Source organism: Miscanthus floridulus, chromosome 6 (genome assembly GCF_019320115.1).
Source record: "Miscanthus floridulus cultivar M001 chromosome 6, ASM1932011v1, whole genome shotgun sequence".
Taxonomy (NCBI): domain Eukaryota; kingdom Viridiplantae; phylum Streptophyta; class Magnoliopsida; order Poales; family Poaceae; genus Miscanthus; species Miscanthus floridulus.
The window spans coordinates 115,091,140-115,105,392 of NC_089585.1; the positions used below are offsets into that span (position 1 = coordinate 115,091,140).

Sequence of the window (14,253 nt, forward strand, 5' to 3'; positions counted from 1 at the left end):
TGAGAACGTCATAGCAGAGCACTTCTGCTGTTCTGCAGCTGGTGCCGCAACCAACTGCAAGACACCCGGGCCGGACGGGACGGCCCCTGCTCTCTGCCCGTGGGGGCGGCTGGCCCCTGACTGAGTCCCTGACTATATAAATTGATTGACAAGAGAGACCAAGGGGTTCCATGGACTAAATTTTAGTCTACGTCGGTTCGGATGCTATTTAGAAGAACTAAATATGAGTTAATTATAAAACTAATTACATAGATGGAGACTAATTTACGAGACGAATTTATTAAGCCTAATTAATCCGTCATTAGCATATATTTACTGTAGCACAACATTGTCAAATCATAGACTAATTAGGCTTAAAAAAATTCGTCTCGCAAATTAGCCACAATCTATGCAATTAGTTATTTTTTCGTTTATATTTAATATTTCATGCATGTGTCAAATATCCGATGGGACAGGGACTAAAATTTCGCGTAGTAACCAAACACCCCCTAATCAAGTCTCCCAACCCAGGTCCTGTCTTGGTCCCCAATCCAATCCAGCATCCACCATTGCGAGAGATCATCAGAGTCAGAGGATCGCGTCCAGCCGAAGCGAAGCGGAGGAGAAGGGTCGGAGGCGTGGGATTGTGAGGTGGGCTGATGGCGGCGGCTGTGGCGGCGGGGAGCAGCGATGTCGAGTTCATCCGCGCGCGCAGCGACAAGCGGGAGTACCGCCGCGTGGTGCTCGCCAACGCGCTCGAGATCCTACTAATCAGCGACCCAGACACCGACAAGGTCCGTCGCCGTTCGCCTGCTCTGCTCCTCTCTCACGGGCCGCGGCGCCGCGATATCGAGGAATGCTCGTGGGCCGAAGGCTTACCGATCATCTAGTTTGCGCGATTGATTTGGTTGCTAACCTCTCTCCGCTTCTCGCTCTGCTCAGGCGGCGGCGTGCATGGAGGTCGAGGTGGGCTCGTTCAGCGACCCGGAGGGACTTGAGGGCCTCGCGCACTTCCTTGGTGAGTTCACTACTTCACTCCTCTCCTCAGTACTACCCCCATCCCCCCTCGCTTTGCTCGTTGCCAAAGCTTTGGTTTCTCCTTCGATTCGTTGCGTGCTCGTGCTGATCGAATCAGCAGTCGGATTCGTGTTGATTCGTGGAGTGAGGATCTGGTCTAGGGCTCTAGCCAATGATTGGGTGGGGGATTGCAAGCTGCACCTGGCCCCAGCGCGGCACTTTCGCCCTGCGATTCGCTCGATCGCTCGCGTGCGGGCCTGGCGTGGATCCCCTTTTGTGATCCGGCTGCGGTCTCGGATTGCCTCTTGGAGAATCACGGAGACGCCAGCTTGGCTACTAGAGTTGCCTTTGTTCGTGGTGCTTTCCTCGGTCAAATGATGACGTTGCGTACTTTCAGTCTAAGTGCGCCGTACTACTGTACTTTTCAGCGAACTGTTGCTCGCGCAGCATTTCATAAGCCAAATTTTAGCATAAGCAAACAGGTTAATGGATGTTCCTTCTGTAGCTCGGCGTGTTCTGTCCGTCGGATCAAACAATTGACGGTTTGGATGTACAGCATAATGATATAATCAGAGCAAGAGAGCTGTGCTTGTTTTTGAGAGCGTCCATGATGATCCTACGGCCTGTACGTGCATCCCTTGTGTCCCAAGCTTTTTTGGCCAGGGCCCAGGGGCAATGCATCACTTTTCTCACAAGTCTTAAAAATTGTTGGGTCATGTCAGTTTATAGTAAGTCTTTAAAATTGTTGGGTTAACGTAAGGCCATGTTTAGTTGCCCACCGATTTGGCGCCGCCGGAGTTTTTGGCACTGTAGCGTACTGTAGTATTTCGTTTGTACTTGGTAATAATTGTCCGATCGTTGACTAATTAGGCTCAAAACGTTCGTCTCGCAAAGTACAACCAAACTGTGCAATTAGTTTTTGATTTCGTCAACATTTAGTACTCCATGCATGTACTGCAAGCTTGATGTGACGGGGAATCTTCTTTTTGCATAGTGTCAAAGTTGGGAGTTAGGGGTGAACTAAAACATGGCCTAAGTCGCCTGGTCGGTGACACTATTGAATCGCATCTATACTATGGAGCGATTCAGGAATTGTTTACTCAGGACAGGACCGTGTTTTCCAAATAAATCCAAATTGCTCCTGGACCTTGCTGCCTGGTAGGATCCTTGCCAGCTTCCTCGCTCCTGTTTTATATGATGGATGGGGGACTGTCACAACAGTCCGTGCAGATCTTTATGTGCAGAGTGCAGACTGCAGCGGGCGGGTGAGTTTCACTAGTCACCGCACAAAGTAACGTAGCACTGTGGTACACACGTGGGACTACCAATTACGCAAGCACAAAGTAACGTAGCACTTGCAGGATTGTGCCCAACTGACAGTATTATTTGCCATGCATGCAAGGCAACCTGACAGTCTACGCTAGAGTGGCGTGGGGCGCTGTTTTTTGCACAATGTGTTGCTGTAATCTTGAGACAACATCGTATAAAAAGATGTTTGATGGATACCAGTGTCATTGAACCAAAATTCATTTTCTTCTAATCATAGTCATGATTTCTTAGAAGGGCGGGCCTGGTGCAAGCGGTAGAGTCTTACTGCCTGTGACCGGAAGGTCCCGGGTTCGAGTCGCGGTCTCCTCGCTTTGCACAGGCGTGGGTAAGGCTTGCCACTGACACCCTTCCCCAGACCCCGCACAGAGCGGGAGCTCTCTGCACTGGGTACGCCCTTTTTATAGTCATGATTTCTTACCATCTGTTGTAATCTTGACAATACACTATCTGTTTCTTTGTTTTCTTCCTTGTCTTGGTATTGAGTTATTACCATGGTCTTGCTTACAGAGCACATGCTATTTTATGCCAGCGAGAAGTATCCTGGAGAACATGAGTACACGAAATATATCACAGAGGTACATTCTATTCATCAATTCCAATCCAAGTGTGTGTGTGTGGGTGTTAGGGGAGGGGGGGATTCATTCTCATTTCATTTTGCCAAAAAAAATCACCCTCTGAGTTCAACAATTAACACAAATCACACCACCATATAGATTTGAATGAGTTCGACTCAGTTGCAGTGTGCTCTATATGATTTTAGAAGATGAGCCTGTCATAATGTGAGACCTGAGTTAGTGAAAAGACGAGGGGAAATGCTTTTTTTTTTAGGGAAGAGGGGAAAAGACGAGGGGAAATGCTTTGATTAGACAGGTAGTGTTTTATGACTCGTGCATTGTTCGGGGAACACTGTTTGTAAGGTTGTACCAAAAGGCCATACGGGCATGGTGGTTAGAGTACAGCTCAAATGGTTCAACCTACCAGTCTTACCATACATGAGTAATGCAAATCTGTAGCCTGTCGTGATCTCGAACAAAACACACTTAGCTCTGCAGCTTGTCTCTGTATGGATATTTTGGTGGTGTCTTGTTACCCTTACATGGCATGGCAAATGCTGAAAAAAGGCAATAAAAACTTCCTTTCATAAGTCAATGAGTTGCTAAGCTCTCTACACCTCGGACAGTCTCCTGCCTTGAATTCTGTTATTATGATTTGTTTAGAAGTTGACTGGGCACCTTATATTTTTTCAATAATATTCCTGGCCACTTTCAGTGTACATTGGTTACAACTTTGACTATTTGGTATGGTGTAAAAATATCAGCATGGTGGCTCTTACAATGCATATACAAGCTCAGAGACAACGAATTTCTTTTTCGATGTCAATGTGGACAATTTTGAAGAAGCCTTAGATAGGCAAGTTTCTTGAGCAGTATTTTGCTCTCAGTTATCTATGTATGTTGGATAAGCTTCTGAGTTATGTTATGTTATGTTATGTTCTGCATTACTGCATGGTTATTCATTGAGTAAAAATGTGGTTATTCCTGATGCACAGATTTGCTCAGTTCTTCATTAAGCCACTGATGTCACAGGATGCTGTTCTTAGAGAGATCAAAGCTGTTGATTCTGGTGAGCAGTTGTTTTGTGCATGGTGACTCTATTTGCATTTGACAAGGCATATCCTTCTATTTGTATTCCAAATAAAATAAATAGTAATCCCTGGTTCCAAAATGTAAGTCGTTTTAGTTTTGCCCTAAATCAAACTTCGTTATCTTCGGCGAAGTTTACAGAAACATGCACCAACATCTGCAATATCAAATAAATGCACTACCAAGACATATTCCATGGTGGATTTAACAAAACTAATTTGATGTCGCAGATGTTGGTGTATTCTTCAATTAACTTGCTAAAAGTTAGAGAAGTTTGACATAGGGCAAAATTAAAATGACCTTATGTCTCAAAGCAACTAGCTTTGATGGTTGATTATTTTTATACTAGTCTGAGCTAACAACCATAATAACTATATAATTTGCAAATGTTTTATTTGTAGTAAAGAGTTCCACGTCCTGTCTAATTTGTCTATTTTATTGACCTTACAGAACACAAGAAAAATTTGTTGTCTGATGGCTGGAGAATGTATCAGGTACTTGGAAGTTCAGCATTGTCAGTTAAAGATACATCAGCTAATAATTTTGCATTCTGTGTCATCTCTCTATCAGAAACAACAGTCAGTAGTGCATAAAGGCATTTTGAGTACACAATTTTCTTATTTGCAAGGTGTGCTTCTATATATTAAAATAAAATAACAGTTTAAATCTTTAAGGCAGTCATAATTATGTTACAAACAAAATCAACCATAGTTTGCATTATCAAAGTTTTGGTTCTCTTAAATATCCTAGCTTATCAAATTAATCTTACAAGTTATGCTTCCATATTATGAGAACACCACTGTAATTTTTTGTAGCAATCATACTCACTTTGGAACAAGAATCGACCATACTTTGTATTATCTAAGTCTTGCTTATCCTCAAAATTTCTTCCAGTTTTCAAACTTCAAACTTACCAGCTCACTTTAAAGTTTTGATCCAAAAGCCATGCTACATTGTGGCCTCAGTTTCTTTCTTTTTTTTCCTCTCACAGCTTCAAAAGCATCTGGCTTCAAAGGATCACCCTTACCACAAATTCAGTACAGGTAAGAATGCTCTATGTTCAGATAGTTGCAGTGGGTGCTCATTTTGGCAGCTTATTATCTTTGTTAGTTGTTGGACCTAACTAGTTTGGGAAGCAAGAATTATGCAAAGAGAAGAGCTGAAGGAGCTAGTAGTAGTATTGCTTTTCAATCACTCACAAAGGTTACTCATACATGGAGGTAGTACCCTCCTTATATAGGCATTTAGGTCTGGCTGCTTCAGTAGTCAACATAGCTACTGTAACCAACTTTCTATCAGTACTTTTTCTCTCTCTCTGGCACAAACACAGCTGCTATTCATTGCATTAGAAGCATAGATCTGACTGTTACAACTCAGTTCAAGCTAGCAATCTAGGGTCATCTTCTGGCCATGCATTATTGTGTATTCATGGGAGTTTTTAATCCCAAATATGTAATAAGTTTTGGATTTGTCATTTTGATTTTTCTAATTTCCCATTTAATATATCAGGAAGTTGGGAAACACTAGAAACTAAACCAAAAGTGAGGGGCCTGGATATCAGACTTGAACTTCTGAAGTTTTACGAGAATTATTCAGCAAACCTTATGCACCTTGTTGTTTATGGAAAGGGTAAGTATTGCAAATTAGTACATTGGAGTACATAAGCCTATTTGTTACTGATAAAATGATTTTGTAGAGAGCCTCGATTGCATTCAGGGCTTGGTTGAGCGTATGTTTAGTGGCATAAAAAACACTGATCAGAGAAGTTTCAAATGTCCAAGTCATCCTCTTTCAGAGAAACATTTGCAGGTAGAAGATGGAATGCTTGTCAGTTCTATTTGTCAGCGCATTTGACAGTTCTATTTGTTAGAGAAAATTGGTTTAATGACGGCAAATGTGGGCGATTTCTGTTATACAGCTTCTTGTCAAAGCACTACCAATAGAAGAAGGGGACTATCTAAGAATTATATGGCCAATTACACCTAGCATCCAGTTTTACAAAGAAGGTCCTTGCCGTTATCTGAGTCACCTCATTGGGCATGAAGGCGAGGGGTCCATCTTCCATATTATAAAGGAACTAGGTAAGTTTACTTCCACAGTTGGTTGTTTTACTGACCTTATCTACTCGAGATATAGTCATGTCATCCTTTACTTGTCAACCTGTAACATATCTAATCTGGTTACTGTAGGATGGGCCATGAACTTAATGGCTGGAGAGAGCACTGACAGTAATGAATATTCCTTTTTCTCAGTAAGCATGAGGCTCACTGATGCTGGTCATGGTCAGTTTTGATCCATATTTGCTTACTTAAACTAGCATAACTATTTTAATTTGAAGCACTTTGATATTACTTAAGCCTTTTATGCTGCAATGATTGTACGTTGTAGAACACATGGTGGATATTGTTGGGTTGATCTTCAAATATCTTCATCTATTAAAAGAAGACGGAGTCCATGAGTGGATATTTAATGAGGTAATGGAAAGGGTCATGGCTTACATATTAAGTAATATTATATTCGATGAATTGCTTGTTTTCATGTTATATTTTCCTTTCACAAAATATTTAGAGGTTATTTGTTGCCAATACCGGTTGATAAGTCATAATATCAACTCTTCTACATGTGGTTAGCATCTTGTGGAACAAATGAATTGATTTACATTCAGTTACACAAAAAGTAAATGCTAATATTGTCATTTTCTAGCTTGTGGCGATAAATGAAATGGAGTTCCATTATCAAGACAAAGTCCATCCAATCAACTATGCGATGCATACTGTCTCAACTATGCGGGTATATTTCGCTACAACCTATAGCATGGTCCAGCTTTTGCAGTTATTTCTAATATAATTTTATCTTTATAGGTAATATATTGTCTTGTGGTATTCTCTTTCATTGACAACACTAATCAACAAACATTCTACTTAGTACAATTTCTTTATTGTGTCAGAAATCTGTTGAACTGTAACTTCGTCTGTTCATTATTATCCTTAGACTACAGTTTCAAATATTTGTAAGCTGTATTGCAGTTGTTCCCACCAGAAGAATGGCTGGTTGGAGCAGCATTACCATCAAAGTATGCACCACAAAGAATAAATATGATACTCGATCAACTATCACCTGAAACAGTAAGGTATGCTCTGCAGTCTGCCATCTATATCATTATCCTTGTAAACACTTATACATGAAATGGTTCTTTTCTAAGATATAAAAAGGGGGAGAGCTTGTAAATCAAGCAATAGAATCAAAATTATCTTCTCTTTTGCCACTTCAGTTACTGATGAGTATGCAGATCAAAAGAAAAGAGCAGCAAAGCTGTATTAAACTTTGTCAACTAGAGTACCTTCTTCAATCTCATAGTTTAGCTAGCAGTAGGAGATACATTAGTAACTCTGGCAAATCTTGTGAAATCTGCCTTCCTGTCACTGGGGGGCAAATACAACAGCCTACTCACTCTTCTCAAATATAGCTGCTCTTTGATAATCTCGGTTTATGATTTTGTTCATTCACATGTGCATATATGTATCAGAAATGCTGGGAGTTGATGGAACTGTGCTCGGATGTACAGTGTTTAATTTTGGAAAAATCATGATCTGGGAAGCTCCACATGCTTAGTGTAAGCACGTGTTTGGCCTAGCTATCTTATAATCCATACCCACCCACCCACCCCCCCACCCCCCAAAGAAAAGACCAACCAAGGACTAACTTGGTGGCTTTATATTAAGAGAAGAAAATAGAGCACTCAAATTTGCCTCGACGAGGACTTGACCTCAGTCAACTGACTCTTATAGTCCATACAATTTGGGTAACTCTTTCATAGGTGGTAGTTAAAATGTTAATCCCAGTAGCTGATTATTCCGCTTTACTTTCGTATAATCGAATTTATTTTCCATCTACTTTGCCCATTATACCATATGCATTTGTTCTTTCTTTTATGCAATACTTCTTTCTCTTTATTTAGAATATTCTGGGAGTCCAAAAAATTTGAAGGATCTACGAGTTCTGCTGAGCCCTGGTATAACACACCATATTCAGTTGAAAATGTCACTCCTTCTGTGATACAGGTTCACCTTTTCAAAAGCCCCGTTTTCTTGTATTCCCTCATCTTATTGAATTCCATCTTATTTCACCTAACCTGTTGATGTGCTAACATATTGTTATTGATTTTCTCTACTTGACAGCAATGGATTAAAAAAGCTCCTACTGAGAAACTCCATCTCCCAAAACCTAATATCTTCATACCAAAGGATTTATCTCTTAAAGAAGTGCATGAAAAGGTCAGTTTTAGAGTACCTCAATGCTAACATCATTGTACTTTTTTTACTCGAACATGCAGGAGAATCATCTGCGTACTCATATTCATATGAAATTGTTGGGACCTTGTGTAGTAAATAACTCTAACGAAAAGAACAATGTTTTACCAGGTTACTTTTCCAACAGTGTTAAGGAAGAGCCCACTTTCACAGTTGTGGTATAAGCCTGATATGCTGTTCTCCACACCAAAGGTTCACATTATCATTGATTTCCACTGTCCATTATCCAGCCACTCCCCTGAAGCAGTTGTTGCTACTGAGCTCTTTGTTGATTTGTTAGTAGATTATTTGAATGCTTATGGTAAGCACGAATCTGTAAATTTGGTGTACTTTTATATTTTTCCCATGCATAACAATCAATTTAGAGAGTACTGCCAACTTAAGGTTCATGTATACTATCTGCCTTTTTTTGCAGCTTATGATGCTCAAATTGCTGGTTTATTCTATTCAATATATCTTACTTCGGCTGGATTCCAGGTATTTTTAGTTATTATGATTGCTTATATCCCTCAGTGCACACAGTGGTGCTCCTAGCAGCTATATGCTTCACATTTATAATTATCATGCTGACTGTTGCAGTTCTGATGCAATGTGAAGTTACTGCTATTATGCTAATTTTTGTTAGAACTCTCCCATTTAACTTTAAATGTTTATTAAAGGTTTCTTTAGGTGGTTACAATGACAAGATGAGAGTTCTCTTAAATGCCATACTAGTGCAAATTGCGAATTTTGAAGTTAAGCCAAACAGATTTTCTGCCCTGAAGGTAATATGTGGATCTTATTACTTTCGTTATTGTTCTCTTTCATAATATTTCTAAGCCGCATTTAACCTTACAGCTGATATGTTATGTCAGATTTGAGTTGTTGACATGATATTTGGGAGTCTGAAAAAGTACCAAGGTTCCATGGACCTTGTGCTCTGCATGTGTTATTATTATTCATTATTGAGATATATTTGTTAGCTTACAAGTTATATGGAAGTTATGGTAGTCTTCCAAAAATCATCTAGCTAAATAGAAGGTTTTTATACTTAAATTTAGTTTATACAAATGAAGCGATCTAACATAATTCTTTTAGAAAAACAAATTGTCTTTATTTTGGTGTCTAAGCTATGCACCTAACCATCCAGTATTACAGTCTTAGTCAATACCTATTAGAGATGCTAACAAATGTGACCTTTCCAAATTATAGGTTGTTTTGGCTTTTCTAGATCTATAGTTTTTATTATGTATCTAGATTCTAGATATATCATATATCTAAGTGCATAGCTTTTCTAACTCTACAAGACGTGGAAAAGTAATGAACTTCTTTGTTTCACGTTTCACAAATAGAACAAAGCTAAATTAAGAATAAAGTGAAGTTCATGGTAACCAATAAAGGATGTAAATTTTGAATGTGATCAAACCTTGATGCGAATTTGTTGACATGAGGTCAATAGAATTGAAGCCATAAGCATCCACGTCCAGGAGGCAAGAAGCCATAAAGATATTACACACTGTCCAGAGTAGTAACAATGTGGGCTTTGGCCGTATGTGGAACCTAACCCATACTTTGGAGCAAATTTTAGGCTTGACATAACTGGACTTAGTGACTAAGTAGTGATTGGGGGTCCTTAATTTTGGGGGGCTTGGTGCTATCGCGCAACTGTGTCTAGTTCCAAGGTTTAACTGTTTTGTGATGGTGCAGTTGTTTATGCATTCATGCATAGCAAGTGGCACATTGCATCATGATGATGAAATTGAGCAATATGCACATTTCGAAAAGTCAGTGATGCTAAGGATTATCGTTATTTCTTATGAGTAATTACTGACCAACATCTTAAATCTCAGGAAACTTCTGTCAAGGACTACAAGAATTTCAATTTCCGACACCCTTATTCTCAAGCTTCGTACTATGTCTCTTTGATATTGGAAGATAAAAAATGGCCTGTAGCTGAGAAACTTGAAGCTCTTTCTAAGCTTGAATCAGATTCTTTTGCAAAGTTTGTACCACACCTACTGTCGAAAACATTTTTGGAATGTTATGTTCAAGGTTTGGGATTTGTACCGATCATAGTGTTAATTTATTTATGTGAGTCTTGAGTGGAAAATATTTCTAATTGCACGTTTACAATTCTCCTTGTAGGGAACATTGAACCAAGTGAAGCAAAATCTGTCGTAGAAGAGATCGAAAACACTATATTTAATGCCCCCAATTCTTTGTTCAAATCCATGTCTCCATCAGAATATCTGACTAAAAGGGTCATCATGCTTGAAAATGAGTTGAAATGCTACTACCAAACTGAGGGATTAAACCAGAAGAATGAGAATTCATCAGTTATCCAATATATTCAGGTATAGATGTCATTTTTTTTTTTTGAAAGAAGGTATAGATGTCTTATGTCCTTCCATGCAGTAAGGGCCTGTTTGCTTTGTGGACTGGACCTGTCTGGCGCAGGCAGCTCTCCCAGGCGGGGCTGGATGAAGCTGCCTGGCTGGTGCTGCCCAGGCCAGGCTCCCAACCAAACAGCCCTAAGTGCAATCATACCTCCATTTTTAAATATATGACGTTTAGGACAAACTATTTTGTTAAAAATAAACTAAATAGCTTGTCCTCAGCGTCATATATTTGAAAACGGAGGGAGAATTAATCAAAACTTAAGTGATTGGTGGTTTGTACTTTGTACCTTTAAATATTGTGGAGAGGATTGTTGGTGGTTCACTGGTTATCACTGAGTTGTGCACTCAGTGAAACTCATTAGATTCAGCAAGTTTTACCCCATTTATTTAACATTTTAAAGCTCTGTGATACAATATTCTGCTTACATGCAAACTAATATCAAATACTCAAACTCAACAAGAATTTATTTATAAGTCGGAATGACTTAAGTCTTCTCTGACCCATAGTCAATATAAGAATTAAACACTCTCCCTGGTTCAATATATCTGATTTTCTGATTATATATGGAATGTATCTTGCTAGGGGACATTCAAACTAACTGTAAGCATTCCAAGATACTAAGTATCTTTAATATATTCAGGTGCATCAGGATGACGCCATTTTGAATATCAAACTTGAGCTGTTCTCTCTAATAGCAAGCCAGCCAGCCTTCAACCAGCTACGAACTGTTGAACAACTTGGGTATATAACAAGTCTTTCTCTGAGGTATATGCTTGAGGTTTTTGTTACATGTACTGCTTGTCAATTTCTCCTTTTAGGAATAACATGAAGATTTAGTTCACATTTGAAAATTGAAATATCATTTATCTCTTAGCTTACAATGATTGCTACATTCTACAGATTCGACTATGGAGTCCGGGCACTCCAGGTTGTTATCCAGTCCACAGTAAAGGTACACGAGAACCTAGAGTAGTTTTTTCTTTCTTTCTTTTTTTCTTTTTTGAAAAGAACCTACAGTAGTTGTTGCTCCTGCTGATATTTTGTTGGATGCCTAGGATCCTTCATACCTTGATGTTAGAGTTGATAAATTCTTTAGGATGTTTGAAAGCAAAATCTATGAACTCTCCGACAAGGATTTCAAGGTTAGTGCCTTTGGTTTTCCATTTGCACCTAATGAATTTTTCCAGTAAACCATGTGCTTTGCAATGCAAAATTGTTGTTCCTTTTGTAAGTACACCATGCAACGCTCTTTAACATCTCCACCATTGGATTGAAAGAAGCCACATTTACCACAGGACTCACTATTGGTGAGAACATGTGGACTAGATAGTGGATCAAAAGTATGGGAAACTATGGGTAAAAAAATCAGAAATATGACGTCATAGTCTAAGTTTATCCTCATTTTTTTATTTTCCTGTAATATTGGACTATTTGTATGCTCATAACCAAAGGACCTTAATTCATATCACTAGACTAGATCTTCTGCGCTTGAAGCATTGACATGGGCTTTGTTATTTCAGAGAAATGTGAAATCACTAATTGATTCTAAACTGGAGAAGTTTAAAAACTTATGGGAGGAATCTCATTTCTACTGGGGAGAGATTGGGGCTGGAACTCTGAAGTTTGATAGAGTCGAGTCTGAGGTAAGTATTCTCCTTTCAGCAACAATGCCTGTAAAGGAAATTGTATCAAGTATAAAGCAAACAGGCTGTAGCCTTTCAAGTAAACACATAATACTGTAATAGTTGAAAATTATCACGAAATTTATAATTGTCACTACCTTATATTCAGAGGAAACAGAAATAAGAAGATTGTGCCAATAATTGTCAAGATGTATGACCTTCGCTAACAAATGTAACAGGTCGCTATGCTAAGAAAGCTCGAGAAAGAAGAATTCATTGAGTACTTCGACCAGTACATAAAAGTGGACGCACCTCAAAGGAAGACACTAAGCGTGCAAGTCTTCGGCGGCAACCATTCGGCAGAATTCAAGAAGGCAATCGCCGAAGCCGATCCGCCCAAAATGTACAGAATTACAGACATATTCGGCTTCAAACGATCGAGGCCGCTGTACAGCTCACTCAAGGGAGGTCCGGGCAGGATCACCATGGACTGACAGCCATCATGCAGCTATTCCTTAGTTTTCCTGTACTTAGTGTAATGGCCTGTGCATACGCATGAATTCGATTCTGAATCCTGCATCAGATTCGATTGCACGATTGATGCTATTCTTCACTGATGGTTTTAACCAATAATGCACGACAGCGTGTCACTTTCTGGGCAAATCTAGGGAGCTGTATAAAGTCATGTATGTTCACATGCCTGTTTGCGTTTCTTCTGACAGCTATGCAGTTTGTACAGTTACATATCCACAGTGCACTCTAAGAACTAGAAGGCGCCATGAGGAGCTAGCCGAGAGATCAACACAGCATCTACACACAAATATACAGCTTCAACCAGGCTGCCCGTGCCCGACGCCGGCCGAGAACCGTCAAGGCGCCGCCATCCGCGCGTGCATCGCCGTCCCGGCTTCAGCACGCCCCGGCGTGTTCGCGATCGGCCGCCGGCGCCCCCACTCGAAGCCGCTGCGGTGCAACCGGCACCTGAACGAGCCCCGGTGCGCCGTGGGCGAGCACACGCAGTAGTAGTGCGGCGCCGCGTGGCGCGCCCGTGGCACAGACGGTGAGGGCGACGGTGCCACGGCCGCCTGCCGCCTGACCGCGCAGCCCGGCGGCAGAGGCGGCAGCCCCGGATGGCACATGCTTCTGGGCTGCAAAAGGTGAGACGATCGGCAGCTCCACCGGCTATAAAACAGAGGGCGCCAAAGAATGGAATCGGGTTCCGGCGTTTTCAGGTGGTGGGAGATGACTAGACGTGGGGAAAAGGGCGGGGAATATTTGTGGGCAGGGTGGTATGGTATTGGTATTGGTATGGTAGCCCGCAGGCGATGGTTTTGCGAGCCGGTGTGACGTGGAGGGAAAGGTGGGGTGCGTGGCCGCCCGGGAGAGGAGTGGAGAGGAGAGCGTGGCGCGCGCGGCGTCGGCTGGGATCGCGTAATGAGGGGTGCGCGGCCGTGGCATTCTGAATTGCTCTGGTTCTTGGCTTCTTCCACGCGACCGGGGCGCGCGCCGGGCCAAAGACACACAGGACAGGATGGTGGTAGATGGTAGAGCACAACTGCACAAGCACGTATAGTTGTATATACTTCCATCCTCCCGCAGCTTTGCTACTTTGCGGCGGCGTTTCTTATCCTCTCGTTTCATCCGAGCCAAGTGGCGTGGAGGGCCCAACTGACTGCTTGGGACGTCCGGCTTGCAAAATGGACTATAGGATTATAGGAAGCGGTATTTTTTATGTTGCGTGTCAGTTACTGAGGGGCGTTACCTCTGGGATGCCATTGAAATGCTGCTCACTTCTACGACAAATTAAGGGTCCAACAAATTAAGGGTCCGTATGGTTCCATGGGGCTAAAGTTTTGTCCCTAAGTTCGTTTTAGTCCTTAAAATGTTAAATAGGGTGACTAAAACAGGGACTAAAGGCCTATAAGGACAGCTCCATCCCTCGTCATTGTGCAAGGCCTGCAGATTTTGTGCATT

The 14,253-nt window shown here is 41.1% G+C and overlaps 1 protein-coding gene across 2 annotated transcripts; it reads left to right on the forward strand.

Moving 5' to 3' along the window:
- Positions 1-494: 494 nt before the first annotated feature.
- LOC136456672 (insulin-degrading enzyme-like 1, peroxisomal) lies at positions 495-12,980 on the forward strand. Of its 2 annotated transcripts, XM_066456608.1 has the most exons (26): positions 495-773; positions 922-997; positions 2,833-2,900; positions 3,644-3,735; positions 3,875-3,948; positions 4,419-4,462; positions 4,960-5,011; positions 5,478-5,597; positions 5,665-5,777; positions 5,887-6,049; positions 6,158-6,250; positions 6,357-6,442; positions 6,672-6,758; positions 6,995-7,098; positions 7,927-8,029; positions 8,147-8,242; positions 8,390-8,579; positions 8,694-8,755; positions 8,938-9,042; positions 10,108-10,309; positions 10,403-10,611; positions 11,298-11,422; positions 11,558-11,609; positions 11,713-11,799; positions 12,178-12,300; positions 12,519-12,980. In XM_066456608.1, exons 1-26 carry the CDS (start codon positions 639-641, stop codon positions 12,771-12,773), a joined length of 2,916 nt encoding a protein of 971 aa, XP_066312705.1. In that variant the 5' UTR covers positions 495-638; the 3' UTR covers positions 12,774-12,980. The 2 variants fall into 2 exon arrangements, with proteins under 2 accessions (XP_066312705.1, XP_066312706.1); XM_066456609.1 differs by lacking the exons at positions 495-773; positions 922-997; positions 2,833-2,900 and having other exon boundaries at positions 3,666-3,774.
- Positions 12,981-14,253: the final 1,273 nt, after the last annotated feature.